We start from the raw sequence: 18300 nt of genomic DNA on the forward strand, positions 1-18300 counted from the left end.
GAAGAAAGAAAAATCATTTTAGATTTTACTTTAACATATGATTTTGTTGTTGCTAATAATTTATTTAAAAAAAGAGATGAACATGTTATTACTTATAATAATAAATCTAATAACACAAATGAATTGTTTTCTTATGAGAATAAGAGGTTGTCGAGAATATAAAGATTGTAAAACCATTCCAAGTGAAAATTTAAGTACTCAACATCGATTAGTAGTTTTGAATTTTAAGATGAAGAGTTGTAAAATAAAAAATACTATAAATAATTATCATAGAATTAAATTAGAGCACCAAAATGATAAATAAAATAATATTTGAGTAAAATTCAATATTTCAAGATTTGTAATGTTCATGAAAATGCAAATTCTATGTGCGATAAAGTAACTAACAATATTAAACAAGTGACAAAAGACGTAGTTAAAGAATCAAAAGAAAAAAACTATAAATAAAAAATAGATTGTGGTGGAATAATAAGGTGCAACAAAAAATAAATTATAAGAAATTCTGTTAAAAAAATTATTTTAAATGTAAAAGTTTAGAGAATTGAGAAAAATATACGGTGACCTTTTAAGAGAACAATTTGTGACGCTAAAAATTTTGCTTTTAGTAATATTTATAATAAATTAGACTTTAAAGACTATAAAATACTTGAGGAGTGAAGTATTTTGGTTCCTATTTTTAAGAATAAAAGGGATGCACGAGAGTAGACAAATTATAGAAGAATTAAATTGATATTTCATACTTTAAAATTATGCGAGAGGATAATTGAACATAGATTAAGACATGATGCAAAGATTTCTCATAATTAAATTTGAATTTATGTCGGGCATGTCTATTATGGAAGCGATACATTTATTGAGAGATTTGATGGAGAAGTGCAGAGAGGAAGGAGGATCTATATATAAATTTTATTGATAAGATTCCAAGAGAAATCCTTTGGAGAGTTTTAGAAAATAAATGTGTTGATATGACTCATATTTAAGTCATTAAAGATATGTATACTAAAACTGTTACTTTTGTTCAAACAGAAGAAGGATTGACCAAGTATTTTTCTACTTCAGTTGGATCATGTCAAGAATCAGCTTTAAGCCCATATCATTTTGCTTTAGTTATGGATGCTCTTACTAGACATTTATAGGAGGGTGTACCTTGGTGTATGTTTTTCATTGATGATATTCTTCTTGTGGATAAGACTAGAGAAAAAGTAAAGAAAAAACTTGGATTATGGAGATTTACATTAGAGTCCAAAGACCTTCAGTTGAGTAGAACTAAAACTAAATATATAGAATGTAATTTTAGTAATAGTAGCTCTAGTGATAGATAGTAGCTCTAGTGATAGTAATAGTAGCTCTAGTGATAGAGTTGTAACTATAGATAATCAAATCATTCAATGTGTGAACGTTTCAGATATCTTTGGTTTATTGTTCAGGGTGATGGTGATGGTGATGGGGATGTTATTAGTAGAATTCATGTTGGTTGAAATGGAGGAATGATTCGGGCCTATTGTGTGATAGAAAAATATAAGTTAAACTGAAAGAGAAATTTTATAACATGGTGGTAAGACCTGCAATGCTCTATGACGCAGAATGTTGACTTTTAAAAGAGATGCATAAAACAAGATAAGCTTGATGAGATGAGAATGCTTAGGTTGATGAGTGACTTGACACTTAGAGACAAAATGCGAAAGAGACAAAATGCGAAAATGAATATTTTTGTGATAGAGTTAGTGTATTTCCAATGACAAATAACATTAGAGATAGTCGTCTTGGATGGTTTGATCCAGTTAGGAGAGTTGATGTTTTAGCTTCGACTCATGTTAAGAAAGGCAAAGATATACCTAAAAAGGCTTAGGCATATTATTTAAAAAATTATTAGACTAAAATGAAAATATGACACCCAATAGAACATAATGGAGAGAAAGGATTCATATAGACCCACTTAATGGGATAAAAAGTTGTTGTTGTTGTTCTAGCTATTTTTCCATTAAAATGAAGCCACGATTTCTTCATATCAGTCAGGATCGGCAAAGACCTAACTATTTTTCCATTAAAATATCACAAAACTGCAAAAATTTTACTTCAATTCCTGCATAAAAATATTAAAATAATGATAAAACATCACCTTCTTCCTTCTCTTTTTTCTTTTTTTTTTTTACCTGAAAGTACAATCGGGCTTGGTCGTCGCCGAGCTGCAGGATGAGAAGAGCGGGTAAGAAAGCGGAGGGGGGAGGAGGCGGTTAAGAAAGTGGAGGTAGAAGAGGGTTCTTGTGAGAGTGGAAATGGATGTGAAATTTGAGATGGGAAGTGGAGGCGGGCGCGTGAGATGGTACAGTCTGGGAAGAACAGAACTGCTGGAGCAGATAGGGAAGCGGGAAGTTGCTTGTTCGTCGGCAATGGCTCAAGGAGGTTCGCCGCCTGCCAAGAAGAGCCGTTTTGTTCGAGAGCTGAGCGTGAGAGAGGGATGGAGGCGAGCACGTGAAGCTTCGGCGTGGAGAAGAGGATCAAGGGAATTCGGTATAGATACGGAAAGTTCGGCTGGGATGTTCGTCGGCGTGAGGAGATGCTGTGGAGGAGCTGGATGGAACCCAGAGGGATCGCCGTCGAGAGGGCAGGTAGGAGACGGAGAGGTTTTGCGTGAAGCAGAAAGATGGAGGGGAAATTCTGGCAGCTGGGTTCCACTGCGGAGAGGGAGGAAGAAGCCACGCGCGAGGTGCGAGAGAGGTGAGGAAATTTAGGGCCTGCGTGCAGAGTTGAGGAGGGAGCCAAAAAATGAGTTGCGGGAGGCCTGCGAATAGAATAGATTTTTAGGTTTTGATTCATATTTTTAATATTCAGATGAATGAGGTGTCAAACCCTGATTCTCAAATGATGCTGCAAGAGAGAGAGTAAGCAAAATGGAAGTAAAGGTGGGCTGTGGCTGTTTCAGAGTGAATAAAATAAATTATTATTATTATTTTGACTCGATTTATGTGCCGCTGACTGCTTTTCAAGATTAGAGTAGTGGTCTTCCTAGATAAATTTAATAGTCTGGATCCACTTACATAATCAGTTTTACAATCGGACGTTTTTTAGTTTTTTAGTTTTTTAGTTACGTTCGTGGCTTTGGCGATTTGTCATTTTTTCATAATATATTATTTTTTTATCATAAATGTCTCCTCGCATAATTTATACTTCAGACAGGCTCCTGTGACTCATTTCATAAATGAATGCAGTTTGGCATACTGGTTGAAGTGAATTGGCTTCTGTCTATGAATCGTCGAATTTGTCATTCATTGTCCACCATATGCCCAATCAATTTGATTTGTGGAGTATATGTGAGGGTCAATAAATACGTCATTTTCTCCTGATCTGAGTTCTGATAAATATAAAATTACAAATCAATGTTGGTCGAGTGCTTAGGTTTTTGACATTATGTGTTTTGGGCAATTTTTTGTGATTGGCGGAAATGTTGGATTTTACAAATTTGGGGTTGGAGTAAGGAATTGTGGTATGAATGATTTGGGTATGATGAATTTTTTTTTAATTTTGGATTTAGGTTAAAAAAACAAATCCCTAAAAAATTAAGGTTTGTGAGGCTCTAATAGGGCTCCTAGAAAATGTTTTGGAAGTGGATATAACGGGAAGGTGGTGGTTGCAAGGGGATGGAAGATAAATCATGTTCGACGGTTGTCCCAATTGAAACAAGTCGATCAAACGCTGAACGAAAAGATATAGGCGACAAGGAGGATCCACCATTTGTTTTAAAAAAAATATATAAATACACACTCAAAAAGAAAGTACAACACAACAGAGAGTATAAACCATAGAATAATATATTCAAGCACAATAACAATAACCAGAAGTTTCTAAAAAGAAAACATATAAATAGTCTGCTAATTAAAAAAAATACCCTAATTAGTAAAAAGGAAGGAAATGGGAAAAAAAGTAATATTGACTAAATAAAGCAATCTAGCCGGTTCTACTTCTGCATTTGTGTTTTTTGCTATTGACAAATGCAAAATTGTGGAATTTCATATATCCTGTGATTACACAAGATTCGTCGTTACTGCTGGAATCTCGAAAAAATGTGATTCCACAGGACACTTCCTACGCCAATTTTGTATAAAAAATGATTTTAATTTATTAGAATTAAGTGAAATTATGACACTCAATAGGACACAATGAAGAAAAATGATTCACGTAGCCGACCCCACTTAGTGAGATAAAGGTTTATTATTGTATCATTTTAGATGAAATAAATCTTAAAAAAAATTCATGTAAAATATAAACAACAACTACTCTATATCTTTCTTATTGTGGTTGTTTGTTGTGTGCTCTTATTTAACTTCCTCTTTTTTGGTTGCTTCTCATTACCGCTCACAAAATCTTCATTACCCTTGCTCTACGTCCTCTCGATTTGTGCCTATGGGAGATTGATTGGCTTGCCAATTTTTTTACCTAATCACTCTTGCCAGCTTGCCTCTCGCCGGATCCTGCCGCTCTCCTCTCTTGTTAACTCAATTTTGCCCACTCTTCCCCTCTTCCTATTATATAACAGTGAACCGACTAATGAAATTTCAATTGAATTGGTGTTAATTTGTTCGATTTTCTTAATCCAATAATACGATATTACATTCAACATGACCATAAACTTGATAGATTGATGTTTGAACCAATTGTATTTGAAAATTAGAATGTGAGGGTGTGGGCTCCAAAAATTAGCGAAAACTTTTTTGCGATCATTTGTTATTCTCTGCCTAATTTCTAGAAGATAGGTTAGATTTAGATTAAAAAAAAAAAAACACTACTAAGAGATTGTCTTTATTTTGTAAATGTTATGAGATTTGGTTTCAGATTTTTCAGAGGAAAATTCTTACTCTTTACTATTAACTACCCATCCCAATGATGAGAGAACTTTCGATTAAGACTAATTATTAAGCGTAAAATACTTAGAATTTGATAACAAAAATTTTGGTTTTAAATTAAAAAAATTATCACCATTACAATTAGTTGAAATGGTGTAGAAAATGATGGTGATCTAGATTAAGATCTCATAGTTTCAATATCTTGAATTATTGTGGAAATCTAATCTATTTAGTAGAGAAAGTAGTCAACCTAGCCTTCTTAAAAAATTCTCGCATCATGATTTACATTGTCTAAGTAGGACTTATAGATGTAGAGTTGATATTGTTTGAAGGGATAGATTTTTTGTCTTCTTATTTTTTAATGACTCGGTTCTTTTCTAAGGGATCATCGTGAGTTCTTCCCTGTAATGAGATCTCTAGGCCAACTCGAAAAAGTTATGATTGACCCATTCTTCCACTCTTCAATATTGATGTGACTGTTGGTGATTTCAAATGACTTGGTTAACGTTTTTGGCTGCTACAGGTATAGTGAAAATACTTAATGCCTTTCTCATTGACTCCCAAAGGTTCCAAATCTTTTAAGTCCAATATTTCTCGTTGGGAGTTTATAAGGAAGTTCTACATAACTCATTTGGTTAATTGTCTCGCCGTTAGTAAGGCCTATGAATTCTTCAATGAGCCTCATACAAGAATACGAACCATTTTACAAGGAAATGTGTCGTTCTTTCCTAACAGGAATTGTGGCTGATTATATGCTATAAATTAGCTAAGTTGCTAGCTTATGCGTTTTCACCCTCCTTATGTAAGGAAAATGATTGCAACTTCTGCCATGAGTTTACAACTTCAGCCGACTTGAGTATATCTTTGTCTGTGTTTTTCCAATAAGCAATCAAGATCCAGCCGTCCTTGCCATGATACTTTGAGTCTGATTAGCTTTTATTTAAATGGACCTGCGGGCTATGTTTGGGTGTAAAATTTCTTCTTCTTAAGAATCCCTAGTCTGCTTCATTTGATCTTTGTGACCCCTATGATTACTCAAAGTACCTTTGTACCGTACTAATTTTTACTAGGGTGCAGTATAAATTTGTTGTACTCTTATTGAGATAACAAATGGGAAAAAAAAGGCTAGTACAAGAGCTTAACAGTCAACTACTCTTACAGAGTTAGCACCTTTGATAACTCAAGAAATACAAGGATTTGAACCTGGGCCAATTGCTACAGATTCAAAACAACCTTTCAATATTGTGCGGATGTTGATGATCCAAGTCCCCACAATGTTTGGTGGAATCAGAACAAGCGGAAGATCAATCCCTCCATTCTTACCCTTATCTAGATAGAGAATTTTCATGAAGATAGAAATATCAAGGAATCTTTTTTTTTTCTTTTGCAAATGACAGAACTTCACTGAATTTTGAGAATCCTCTATTAAGATTATGCAATTTTGTTTTGCTTCATCATGTCTTGAGATTCGTATATGACCATAAATTGTTTCTTTGAATAAAGAGACAGTTTGTATCTAACAAAAAAAAAAAAAGGAAGAAGAAGGATTTCATAACTCTTTCCTTACTTTTTTTAATCCAATTTTCAAAACCTTATATAATTAAGAAATGCTTAGCTTTTCTGAGTTCCTCTCTTTCGAGATTTATAAACACTAATTATTATTATTACTGTTGTTGTTGTTATTGTTTGGGTGTGTTTTCAAAGGTAATAAATCCCGTCATTATTTTTTTCTAAAAAGCTCAATTTAATCCATCTCTAATAATTGGCAAAAGCATCCACTATTCAAGTGTTGCCTGCCTTCATTTCTCTTAGTTTCGAGGCATACCCACAGACTTTGTAAGTTATTGATTTTGGTACCTAAATTAGTTTGGATCCTATAGAATTAGAAATAATATGCAAAGAATCATAAATGAATCTTCTATTACACACAAATGAGTCAAATGACCGTCTATGTTACAGCAATTCTAAATTTTTCATAAGTTATGGATATATGTGATAATGCATTGATTTACAAAGATTGTCATGTTTTAAATTTTTTCTAGTACTGAAGCTTGATAAGCCTATAACCTGTGGAAGTCAACTAAGTTTGCATGGATGTTATGAATGCCAAGTTGGACTAGTGGTTGAGAGTTTTATCTTTCAGCCAGGAGATCTAGGTTTCACGGCCTTGTGTGTGGGTTGCATGCGTTTGTGTGTTTGTGGAGGGAAGACTTGGACAAGGCTAGTTGAGCATATTGATGAAAATGACCAAATTTTGACAAGCCTGCCCTCTCGCAACAAATATTTTTAGATTAATTTTAATAATTAAATATGGTTTCAAATGTAATTTGTCATTTTTTTTAAAAAGTGACCTTATCAATTTAATTAACATTTATTATACAAAATGGATAACTTAATGGAGGAAATTTTTGTTTTTATATACAATAGACATATATTAATAAGTCTTTATATTTGATGCTTTTAATTTTTAAAGTCAATTTTGTAATAAAATTTATTTATTCGCCACCATCTAAAAAATTTCTAGTTTCATCACTAATTATGCAATATTTGACTAATTTGACATGTAATGTTAGTTTGGCTTGCAATGTAATTTGTCCTTCAATGTGCGGTCTAATTACAAGTCTTTGATTAAGAAAATACTTCGAACTTTGAGAAATAGATTTCTGGTTTAATAATGTTGTACTCGACCTTTTATTATGAGAGAATGTAACACACATAGCATGGAGTTTCAACAACAAATTAATGTTATAGAAGTCAATCATATGGCTTCTCAAGCTTAATAAAACTCAGCCAAAATCCCCTTCCTGCACTTCCTATTAATTTATTAATTGCCTTAGTATAAAAATATCTCTCAAAATACATCTTTCTAACATGAAATTAAATTGATTGTCACATTCTCATTCTCACAAAGCTCTGCAAATTTTTTGTTCCACTACTTCCTCCCATAACTAATTATAACATTCATTACTTTTCTTCCTCAAACATAACCATAATGTGTACATAAAAAAATAATAATAATAAATGAAAAAATAAAAAATAAAAAAATAAAAATTTTAAAAATGAAACAATAAGGTGCGCATCTATTTTTTTTTCTTGAATATAGGTGTTAAAATAAAATTTCTCCAAATATATTGACATCCTCTAAGTTTTAAAAATTATATTGAAAATATTATCAAATCAAATAACCACAATGTGTCACCCATTACTCTCCAATTATAATGTGTACTACAATTTGTCTCCCATTACTCTCCAAATGTAATATATCTCATCTTAACCTTAATTTTTAACTTCTACATACCTTCTTTAAACCGAGCCCCACTTAAATTTTCGGAATCATTCTCGATTCGATTATAAATTAATATTTTACTCATTTTGCTCCCTCTAAAGTGAGCCTTTTCTTAAAACATATATTTTATAATTACTCAAAACAGCATTTTTATCCTTCTTTTTTATTCATTTATCTTTAACTAAGATTTTACTATTTTTGCTTCTAATACTCTTTCCTTTCTTTACTATATTTTATGCATCTCATTTTCTCCTTTGGTTAGTAGGAAGCTTACATAAATCATGAAAAATTATATTTTTTGCTTCGCTCATCATTTTCTTGTCAATAATTGTAGTTTCTTATAAAAATATTAAGCTTTAATATTATTCTTCTTTTTGCATTTTTTATAACATTTTATACTTCCTTACTCCATCAAATCTTCTTTGTTAATATTCGATCTATTTACACACCCATAACTCAAAGAAAATTTCCTCTTCCTGAAACTTTTTTTCTATTCTTTCATTGTGGACACTAATAAACATTTCAAAAGCAGTTGGAGAAAGAAGCTGTTGCGACAGGTATTCCTCTAGGGCGAGTTCATGATATAGATATACCTCCCCCGCGGCCTAAGAAAAAGCCAAACTATCCATACCCTCGAAAAATCGGTTCCTGTTCTGCCCCTTCTCTCATTGAAGCAGCTGATGAGAAAACCTTAAAAACTGTGAATCCCATCCCCCAGGAAATAAACAAACAAGAGGTATAAGTTTTCTTCTTCCATTCTTTTTTGCATCATCTGTACCTTCTTCTCTTTTGCTCACCATCTCAATTTCTTGTCAGGCCCAGGCCTCTGTTGTAGCTAAATCACCGCATCAAACAAAAGAATACTGTGATGAGGCTCGTTGTTCAGTAGTTCTAAATCTTTTTCAAGAGGCTCCGTCAGCTTCCATCGCCTCCAGAGACAAGGCCTCCAAAAGCCAATTAAGCTTCAGAGAGTATGTTCCCACGGCCATGCCGTTAAAGGAACCACCCTCTTTGAAAAGATCTTCACTGACGATCGAAGTAAACATGGAATCAACCTCGAATGGAATGACTGAATGTGATCAGGATCTACGAAGGACAAGCGGAATCAACATGGAACTGCATGCCTTATCAGCAAGTTCTGGTAATGGGGAAACATCTGGTGCTCAGAAGCAACCGAAGAATCAATCAGACACTAACCGTGAAGCTAAGGCGATGCACATAAAGTGTGTTGATGGATGTAACCTTAAAACAACGCTTGAGAATGGATATTCCTCCTCTAGTGCTAACCCATTAATGAACCACACAATTCCAGCAGCTCCTGCTTTCCATTCCTGTTCAGCAACGTCCTATATTTCTCATCCATTTCCAACCTTTCCATCACTGTCACCGGCTCAGTTACAAACCTCTCATGATTTCTACAGATCTTTCCTTGGCATGTCATCAACGTTTTCTAGCGAAATCGTTTCAGCCTTGCTGCGATATTCGGCCGGTCATGCAGCAGCATGTATGTCAGCAGCATCACACTGGCATTCTGATGAAATGGATTCTTCCAAGGTGGAAGCTATTGCGGCTGCTACCGTTGCTGCTGCATCAGCATGGTGGACAACTAACGGGCTCATCCCATTTTTTTCTCCTATCCATGCTTCAGGCTTTGCATTTTCTCCACCAGCCACATCATTTCCTGTGATGAACACAGATCAGACTCCACAAGAAAAAATGGAGCGGCATGAAACATACCAAAACTCAAGCCTTGATCAAACAGCTGTTGTATCATCACCATCATTGTCATCATCATCAAACTTGGAGGAAAATGAAAAAAATTTCTCAAATTTCAACAATTTCAAACCATTATCTGATACTGCATATCATGATTCAGACAGGGCAAAGATCAACAAACACGAACGTTCTTCTTGTGGCTCCAACACAACTTCCAGCAGCGAAATCGAACGATTCACTTCTATTAAGAAAAATGGTGAAACGAAAGATGCGACTATACAAGCACAGACTGAAAATCTTCAAGATGGGGAAGTCAACACTCGCCGCGGTCGAAGTAGTTCATGCAGTAATGAAACATGGAAAGAGGTCTCCCAAGAGGTTATCATTCAAAATTCTTTCTGCTTGTTTCTTTCAATCTTTGTTAGAACAAAAAGTCCCGTCATTTCTCCAATCTCCTCTCTGTCAGGGTCGACTAGCTTTTCAAGCGCTCTTCACCAGAGATATCCTGCCACAGTCCTTTGCAACTCAACTTGATAAACTTGAATCGGTACGTACCTAAATAATTTTCCATTCTCTTAGAATTATTTTTGATATATTTATTTAAAATTGAAGTCTCTGGATAAAGTTCTAAATTTGTGTGGAAATCAGAAGCTTTAAAATGAACCATAAAAAACATTTGTGTGCCCAACTATTGCCCCTCCTATAATTATTGTAAATATATTATTTAAAATTTGGGGCATTTACATTTCTCACAACTAAACTTACATGGTTACATAAAACTCAAATTTTTACTATCACATAGCAGTATTATCACCTTTTTTCATGCATAAATTTAAAGCACTGGAGTGCTATGCATATAAATATGAAAGTTTAGGTGTGGCATCTGTAAGTACACAAGAATTGTGTGCTGCATATGTAGATTTCCCTTCAAAACCCTTAAATTGTCCCTAGATAAAGTTTTACATTTGTTTGTAAATCTAAAATTTTACATATCTGTTAGAACAATAACACATGTAGCCTACAACATCATGAAATATTAAGGACCCCCTTTGTTAGATCCATTTGTACATAATTCTCATGGAATCTAAGAATTTTTTTTTTTTTTTTTCTTACATTGAACCTTTAGGGATTGCATGAGGAGGAGATGGGGAGGACTGGAAGGGATCAAACCACCCAAAACCATTCCCTTCCAATCGAAATTAAACACGGAAACCTTAAGGTGAGGCGAACCGGTTTTAAACCTTACAAAAGGTGCTCGGCGGAGGCTGGGGTTAATAATTATTCAGCTAAAGATGAAACAAATAATAAGAAAATTCGTATGGAAGGATGAGTTTAATGTCTAAAAGCTTGGACTTGCATCAGTGCTTTATGTTACGTAGAAGCTGATTAGTAAGTAGTAGTAGTGTAAAGTGGACTCCTTTGTAGATGGCTCAACTGTTATGCATAAATAATCTTGTCCAGCAATTGCTAGATTAGGACTCCAAACTCCTCTTATAATTTTTCGGCTTGCGTCATCTTTTTTTGTTGGAATCATTATTTGCACATTTGCATTTGCATCAAAAAAGTGAATTTCAATTCCCTTTTTATGAATTAAAATAGTGATGTTTTGATGCGATATGAATCATTTAGGTGGTATAAATGTAAGAAAATTAAAGTTTTGGGGGGGTGTTACACGTAAATACACAAGGAGTTGGGTTGTATGTATGTAAATGGCCATCATTATTTTGTTTGTTGGATGCCATTTTTATTATTATTATTATAAAATTGTGCATCCTATATATATATATATATATATATATATATTTTAATGCTGCATTGGGAATCATTTTGTGCATGTATATCATTTTTTCAGTTTCTTTTTTTCTTTAAATTTGTGTAGACGATTTTAAGAGGATTTTATGTATTTTCAATTTGTTTAGGGTTTTGTTTGTCAAATTGAAGTGTTTACTTGAAGAGCACGATAAAATTATCACATGAACAAGCACAAAAATATCATGCATACGGTCTCATGCGAATAGCCCTATAAAGCTGATGATTATTTTTTACTATTTTTTTTAGTACTGTAGAAATTATTATAAATAATAATAAAATGAACTTATAATAATTTTTTAAAGATATAAAATATGATTTAATTAGAAAAAAAAATGTAAAATTAAAGTCGGCTTCGACGAAGGCGACCTACTGACCTACTTTAAAATTGATTCTTTATTTAATTTTTATAATTAGTCCTCTATAAAATGACAATTGTCTCTAATAATTAAAATATGACTTTAACTTCACCGATGACTTCAATCTGAAAGATATAAATGGGGGCGTTCACAGGCATAGCACACAAATCTTAGGTAAGACTGTTGAGACCCAGAAGAGGTCAGCAGCCGAAATTAAATGCTATAACGTGTAATAAATTGAAAAGGTGGCTCGTGCAATTTATTAAGCATTTGAAACTTAAAATTGACATAATTTATTTATGAGTGGCCAACCATCATATATATATATATATATATATATATATATATGGGAAGAACCAAATTCAAAAGAATGTAGCTTCAGGGGGCTGTACAAGTTTCCTATTATATGATGCACCCATTTCCTTCTTCAATTGAGTCAGTATGTGCTCCATTGTGGACTCTACATGCCAGTTTCCCAGCGTGCTGAACTTCGTTGGCTCTACCTGCATTTTTTTTTAGTACGAAGTATAATAAGCTTAAATATAAACAAAGGAAAATTTAATTTTACATATCTAACGGTAATGATGGTATTTTTGGAATGTAATATCAAAGCTTTATAGCCTTGGATTACATAACAGAGAAATATGGAAAAGAAAAGAAAAAGAAAAGGAAATGAGGCATACCACTCCTGTATGAGGGTTAACACAAGTCATGTTTATTCGAGAGTGGAAGCGCACCGTCGGTGGTTTGATCGGATAGTCTTTGTCGCAAAACAGCTTCAATTGATAGATCCTTCCTTCATGAACAGACTGCAAATAACATTCAATTACGAAGCAAGAGATAGTTTATCATTATTTTAACAGACTGCAAAAGGTGAAATGCACATTTCCATGTATATGCAATATGGCATATTTGTAAAAATTAAAGTTTAGGTGTTAGAAATGTAAATACATAAGAACTGAGTGGTTTGCGTGCAAATTTTTCAATTCTTTTATATTTAAAAAGAAGAAGAAGAAGAAAAACAAAAAGAGTAGTTTTCTTAAACTATTACATTGAGAGGACCAATTATAGTCCCTGTCCAGGAGCGCATGTAGATGTCATCCGCATCCTCCATCCCATAGCTAACAGTCCCATCACCTATACCCTTCTCTCCTCGCTCGAGCTCATCAAGCAGTCTGAAGTTCCGAGGAACTGTAAATAGGCGACAATTAGCTGAATAACAAGTAGGGCTACAAATGAAATGAGCTGAGCCAAGACATAGGTTGTTCGCGCTCGAGCTCATTTAGCAAAAGTATGTTCAAGATTGGCTTGCGCTTTTGGATAGTTTTTATGCTTAGTTTGTTGAAATTCATGTTTGCTCGGGCTTTGTTTAAGCTTTGGCCCAAGCTTGATTTATTTCGTAATTGTAGACTTTTAAACTTACAACTCATTTAGAAAGGTAAATAGTCTTATGGGGGTCAACCCACTGAGCACCAACAAGCTAATTTTATTGAGCTTAAAATAAATTTTAACTTAACAAGATTTAAATCTTTAAAAATTCATTAATTTTTCAAATATGTGGTTTCAAATGGACTCCAACAAGGCCACGTGAGAAACAAACTCAATAGTTCAACTTAGCACTTTACAATTTAATAGTACTATTATAAAACATCCTAATGGTGTGCAATTGAATGCCTAAATAAAAGACGAAATTTACGTGATCATGAATGAGTCTTAATCAAGTTTTATATCGAGCATTAATTGAGTTTTATATTAAATAGTAATTGATCTTTTTAAAGGGCTTGTTCACAAGCTTCAAACAATATTGGTCATAAATAATCAAACAAGAAGTTGCTCAAGCATACATTTCACACTTTTTCTTTATAAAAGTATTCAAATATATTCAATTAGATGTTCAAACAAATAAGAACAAACTTTTATCGAGTAAAAATGAAGAGTAGCTTGTCGAATGCTCATTTTATCTGCAGCTCTAATAGCGAGGAAGGATCAAGTTAGGGTCTTGGCATCTAATTTGGATGGGAATCTATGATTTGATTGGGCCAAGGATCAACGTACTGATTGGGATGGGGATTATTGGCTTAAGGAAGAGGCGATCAATGCTTTGATGCCATCTATGATAAATTGAGGAATAATGTTAATTCTTTCATTGAGTTATTGAAATTATATAGTTGTCAACAACACTATATAATTTTGGGATAAGATTGATTATGATGGGGAAGATACTAAGCTGACTTTAAAGACTATTTGTCAAGCTAAATATAATTTTAGCATAATAGCAAAAAAATATAATCAAGTTGAGTTGATTCGAGCATGTTGTGAACCAAACTTAGCTTGGTCATATTAATAAGTTGTTCATGTTTAGGTGGAGCTCAAGCCGAGCTTTCACATATATGTCCATACTTCGAGCTTTCACATATATGTCCATACTTCTTGCTTAAATCTTTTGATAATTATATTTGACTTAAAACTTGATTTACTTATTCTAACTGAATGTCCATACTTGACTTGCTTAAATCTTTTGATAATTATATTTGACTTAAACTTGATTTACTTATTCTAACTGAATGAGCAATTCAACTACTTAATAAACCAGCTAAGAATTTGAATAAGTAATTGAATATTCATATAAAGTAATTATCAAATGATCTTACAAATCTAAAAAAACAAGCAATCAAATAAAATTTTAATTAATATTTAACTAATTTGCATTAATTAAACAATATAATATTTAAGTTACAAGTAAGCTTTATTGCAATCAAATAATATAAGTACCAAGAAACTATTTCATAGAAATAAAAAAATAAAAAAAATTGCATTAAATTAATATGCAAATTGATATTAATTTATAATATATTACAATCAAATATATAACTAAATCAATTCGAATTAATCAAAATTTAATTGAATAATATATCAAATATGATATAAGCTACCAGCAAGCTTATTATAAAATCTTTAAAAAGCTATGAACAATAAATGAATTTGTTCATTGACATAAATAAACAAGTTGAAATGTGTTTAGTTTATTAAACCTTCTAGTATTTAAAACATGTTCGAGCTTATTCACAAATTTGAAAAAAACTTGATTGAGTATTAATCAGACCAAGTTCAAGTTTTTATAGAGTGCATTGATCATTTACAACCCTAATCATAACAAACCTCAATACTGTCACTTCATCATGTCTACATCCACTATCATCACCAGCAGTCACAAGAAGGAAGCTTAATCCAACAAAATGGCATACTTGACTCTAATTTCATTAAACCTTCCACAACTCTCTCACCACAAGAGATGAAGATACCATCAAGGTTAAAGGCACAACTGTTAACAAAGCCGAGGTAATCATTGAGGACAAGTGGTAAAATCACCAAAGGGCGCATTTCAACATAAAAGGCTTCTATACCTACTTTGTTGTTGAGTTGAATCATGAACACAAGGAAGAAATAAACTTCCAAATCTCTAGAACCAAAAATTACCATTGAAATCCAGTACTACATGAAAGCTACAACACAATCACCTAAGTCCAATTCATGTAAATATTTTTAAATATTCATATGCATGATATATCACAACAGTGAATACCTCCATTTCGTATAAACATCTTTAAAATTTATTACTTTATATTCAAAATCATGGTAAATGCCTTCAATTTTTATTGAGTGTTTTATGCCAAAATGAAACACTTATGAACAATAATCTACTCAAATTTAATGTTCTGTCCTATAATAGCTTTATTTGGAAAACTACTTTTTTTTTTTTTATAAATTTTGGATCATAGGTGAGCAAATAAAACACATGATTGGTAATTTTAAACGTCATGTTTTACCATTTTTAATAGGTCCCAAATAAGAAATACATTACTACAATCTCGTACTGTTTTTTTAATTTTCACAAACAAATGGCCCCTCTGCCGCTTACTAAGTTGAAACAAATTGGGTGAAGACCGGATCGCATTAAGACTTCCGATTTACTTAAAGATGAGTGCAATACAAAAGTTAATTAACTATCCATGTATTAGAATCAACTCAAAGCACCCCCAAAGTTTTTAAAACTCATTACAAACCCTAAACCCCAAAGAACATCCTGACCTTGATCCTGACCCAAGCTTCACATCTTAACCTACTCGAAGATAAACACAATAAAACACAAGCCAGATCATAGAGACATACCAACCGCTTACCAAAAATCTACCAGAAATGACCGACGGTCCCCATCTATGTCGACGACAAAGCCCATCCACCCAACAGATAAACATATTTTAACAGATCTAGCAAAACAAAACAAAAAAAAATTGCTTCCAACGCAAAAGCAGAAACCCTAATTGGCCAAGCAAAAAAAAAAATAAACAAGAATGAAAATAGAGTCCTCACCGACGACGCCGGACCCGCCGGCCTTTCCAAACGACATGAATTATCTACAGAGCGGATCGATGCGCCTCAAAGAACAGATCGGGCGAGTCAGGCGGGAAGAGCGAGTAAGAGCTCGAGGGCGAACCTCTTTACGCCACGAAAAAGAAGAAATAGCCCTGAACCCTTTTATACCATTTTGGGCTAGGAAGCTCATACTTCACGTACGGACGGACGTGAATATCATTCAATCACATTTAATTACATGTGAAATTTATTATTATTATCTGTATAAAAAAAATAATATATTTTTTAAAAATTTAAGAAATATATGACATAATAGCACAGGCCTAAGTTTAGCATGACAATGGCTATAGGTTTTGGTATTTAAATAAAACTATAACAGTGATGAAAATTACTTCTCGATGTGGGACTAAATAGAAAAAAAAAGTATGCACATTTAAATGCATAAAAATAGGGGTGTAAACGAGCCGAACACGAGCGAGTCTCGTTCGTGTTCGGCTCGTTTATATTTCGAGCTCAAAAAGGGGGTTCGTGTTCGACCCATTTTCTTAGCACGAGCCATTCACGAACAAAGAATTGTTTTGACAACCCTAATCAAGTACCCATAAGATGTTTGATTGGGTCGAGATTTAAAAATTATTATTATTATTTTTTATATTAAAACATCATTTAAATGTAATTTAATAAATTTTATTATATTTTCTTAATCAATATTTTAATTAAATTATAAATCTTTGTTTCCTTGTAGTCACTTAAATTTTTTAAAATAGTACTCATCAATATATATATCCATATATATAAAGTTGGTGGTGGCTGGGGGAGCTTTATTAAGGTTCCTGACATGAAGATGAACCCCTGGTGCTGGCACACGTCTTAGTCTGTGTTCGGCTCGTTAACTTTTCGAACGAATTTAACGAGTCAAACACGAGCTTCTTAACGAGCCGCAGACGAGTTGGTCGCGGAACACCAGGCCATTTGAGCCCTACATACCAAACAATTAATATGTGCATTTACATACATATCACCCAACTCTTATAAATTTACATAAATAACATGGGGGTGGGAATTTTTTCAATTGGTATTTGCATTCATACCACCCACCCAATACACATGTGTTTGCATATCTCACACATATATCTATATTTTTTTTATAATTACAGCGCCCAAATAATTTTTAAAAATAATAAAATTTAAGGATTTTTAAGTACATTGTAAATAATTAATATAAAAAACTTGTAAGTGAATATTTTTATGATTTAGTTTTTAAATTCCTTAAAGCCAGATCGAGCAGAAAACGAACGAGCAAGCATTTATTGTGTTCGGCTCATTCATAAATCAAGCCAAAAATGATCTTGATGTCATTCATGTCATTGGTGATCATCTTCTTCGAATAATATGTTCTCATTTGAGGAAGATGATGACATGATTTTATTTTTTATGTGTTGTAATGTGAATCATAACTTATGCAAGACACATAAGTTTATTATTTGTAATAGATCTATTGGGCTCTATTAATTTTGGGCAATTATCTAAAAGAATAATAATTATATTTAATCAAATATCATTTGATTGCTCCAACAACTTTGTCCATATATAAATAAAATATGTTCATTTTATAGAGATGAAGACTTGGTTATTGACATTATAATAAATTTCATGTCATCACATAGATTGGAATTATCAATTTTTGTTAATTAATGGACTTGATGGGTCCATATATTGCATACAATAGCAAACCCAAGTGTCATATGATTGTATATTATTATTAGGCATGGTGAATGTAAGAATAATTCCACGTTGCATGAATACATGAGATTGAGCATCAAGATCAAATTTTATATTATGAAGAAATGTTTTAGAATTTCCTTATGATAACACATATACAAAATATATGTGTATATGTGTGTCTATATATATA

The 18300-nt window shown here is 32.8% G+C and overlaps 2 protein-coding genes across 3 annotated transcripts in view; one reads left to right on the forward strand and one right to left on the reverse strand.

Moving 5' to 3' along the window:
• Positions 1 to 11323, forward strand: part of LOC110025280 (protein CCA1-like) — a 35100-nt gene extending 23777 nt beyond the window's left edge. For both annotated transcript variants that reach the window (XM_020725682.1, XM_020725683.1), the window contains exons 5-8: positions 8660 to 8863; positions 8944 to 10221; positions 10310 to 10390; positions 10970 to 11323. In XM_020725682.1, coding sequence (XP_020581341.1) covers positions 8660 to 8863; positions 8944 to 10221; positions 10310 to 10390; positions 10970 to 11173 — 1767 coding nt within the window. In that variant the 3' untranslated portion in view covers positions 11174 to 11323. The remainder of the gene's footprint in view (positions 1 to 8659; positions 8864 to 8943; positions 10222 to 10309; positions 10391 to 10969) is intronic.
• An 815-nt stretch (positions 11324 to 12138) lies between these two features.
• LOC110025282 (ubiquitin-conjugating enzyme E2 variant 1C-like) lies at positions 12139 to 16651 on the reverse strand. The gene is made up of 4 exons (XM_020725684.1): positions 16383 to 16651; positions 13063 to 13202; positions 12695 to 12820; positions 12139 to 12514 (listed from the first exon to the last, which is right to left on the reverse strand). Exons 1-4 carry the CDS (start codon positions 16417 to 16419, stop codon positions 12374 to 12376), a joined length of 444 nt encoding a protein of 147 aa, XP_020581343.1. The 5' UTR covers positions 16420 to 16651; the 3' UTR covers positions 12139 to 12373.
• Between the last annotated feature and the right edge of the window lie 1649 nt (positions 16652 to 18300).

Source organism: Phalaenopsis equestris, unplaced genomic scaffold, assembly GCF_001263595.1.
Source record: "Phalaenopsis equestris unplaced genomic scaffold, ASM126359v1 Scaffold000297, whole genome shotgun sequence".
Classification (NCBI taxonomy): Eukaryota; Viridiplantae; Streptophyta; class Magnoliopsida; order Asparagales; family Orchidaceae; genus Phalaenopsis; species Phalaenopsis equestris.

Coding starts and splice junctions, on each gene's coding strand:
- LOC110025282 (XM_020725684.1), bottom strand. CDS start 16,419: ATGTCGTTTGGAAAGGCCGGCGGGTCCGGCGTCGTCG. Junction 13,203..16,382: donor CGGCGGGTCCGGCGTCGTCG/GTGAGGACTCTA, acceptor GCCTATTTACAG/TTCCTCGGAACTTCAGACTG. Junction 12,515..12,694: donor TTAACCCTCATACAGGAGTG/GTATGCCTCATT, acceptor AAAAAAATGCAG/GTAGAGCCAACGAAGTTCAG.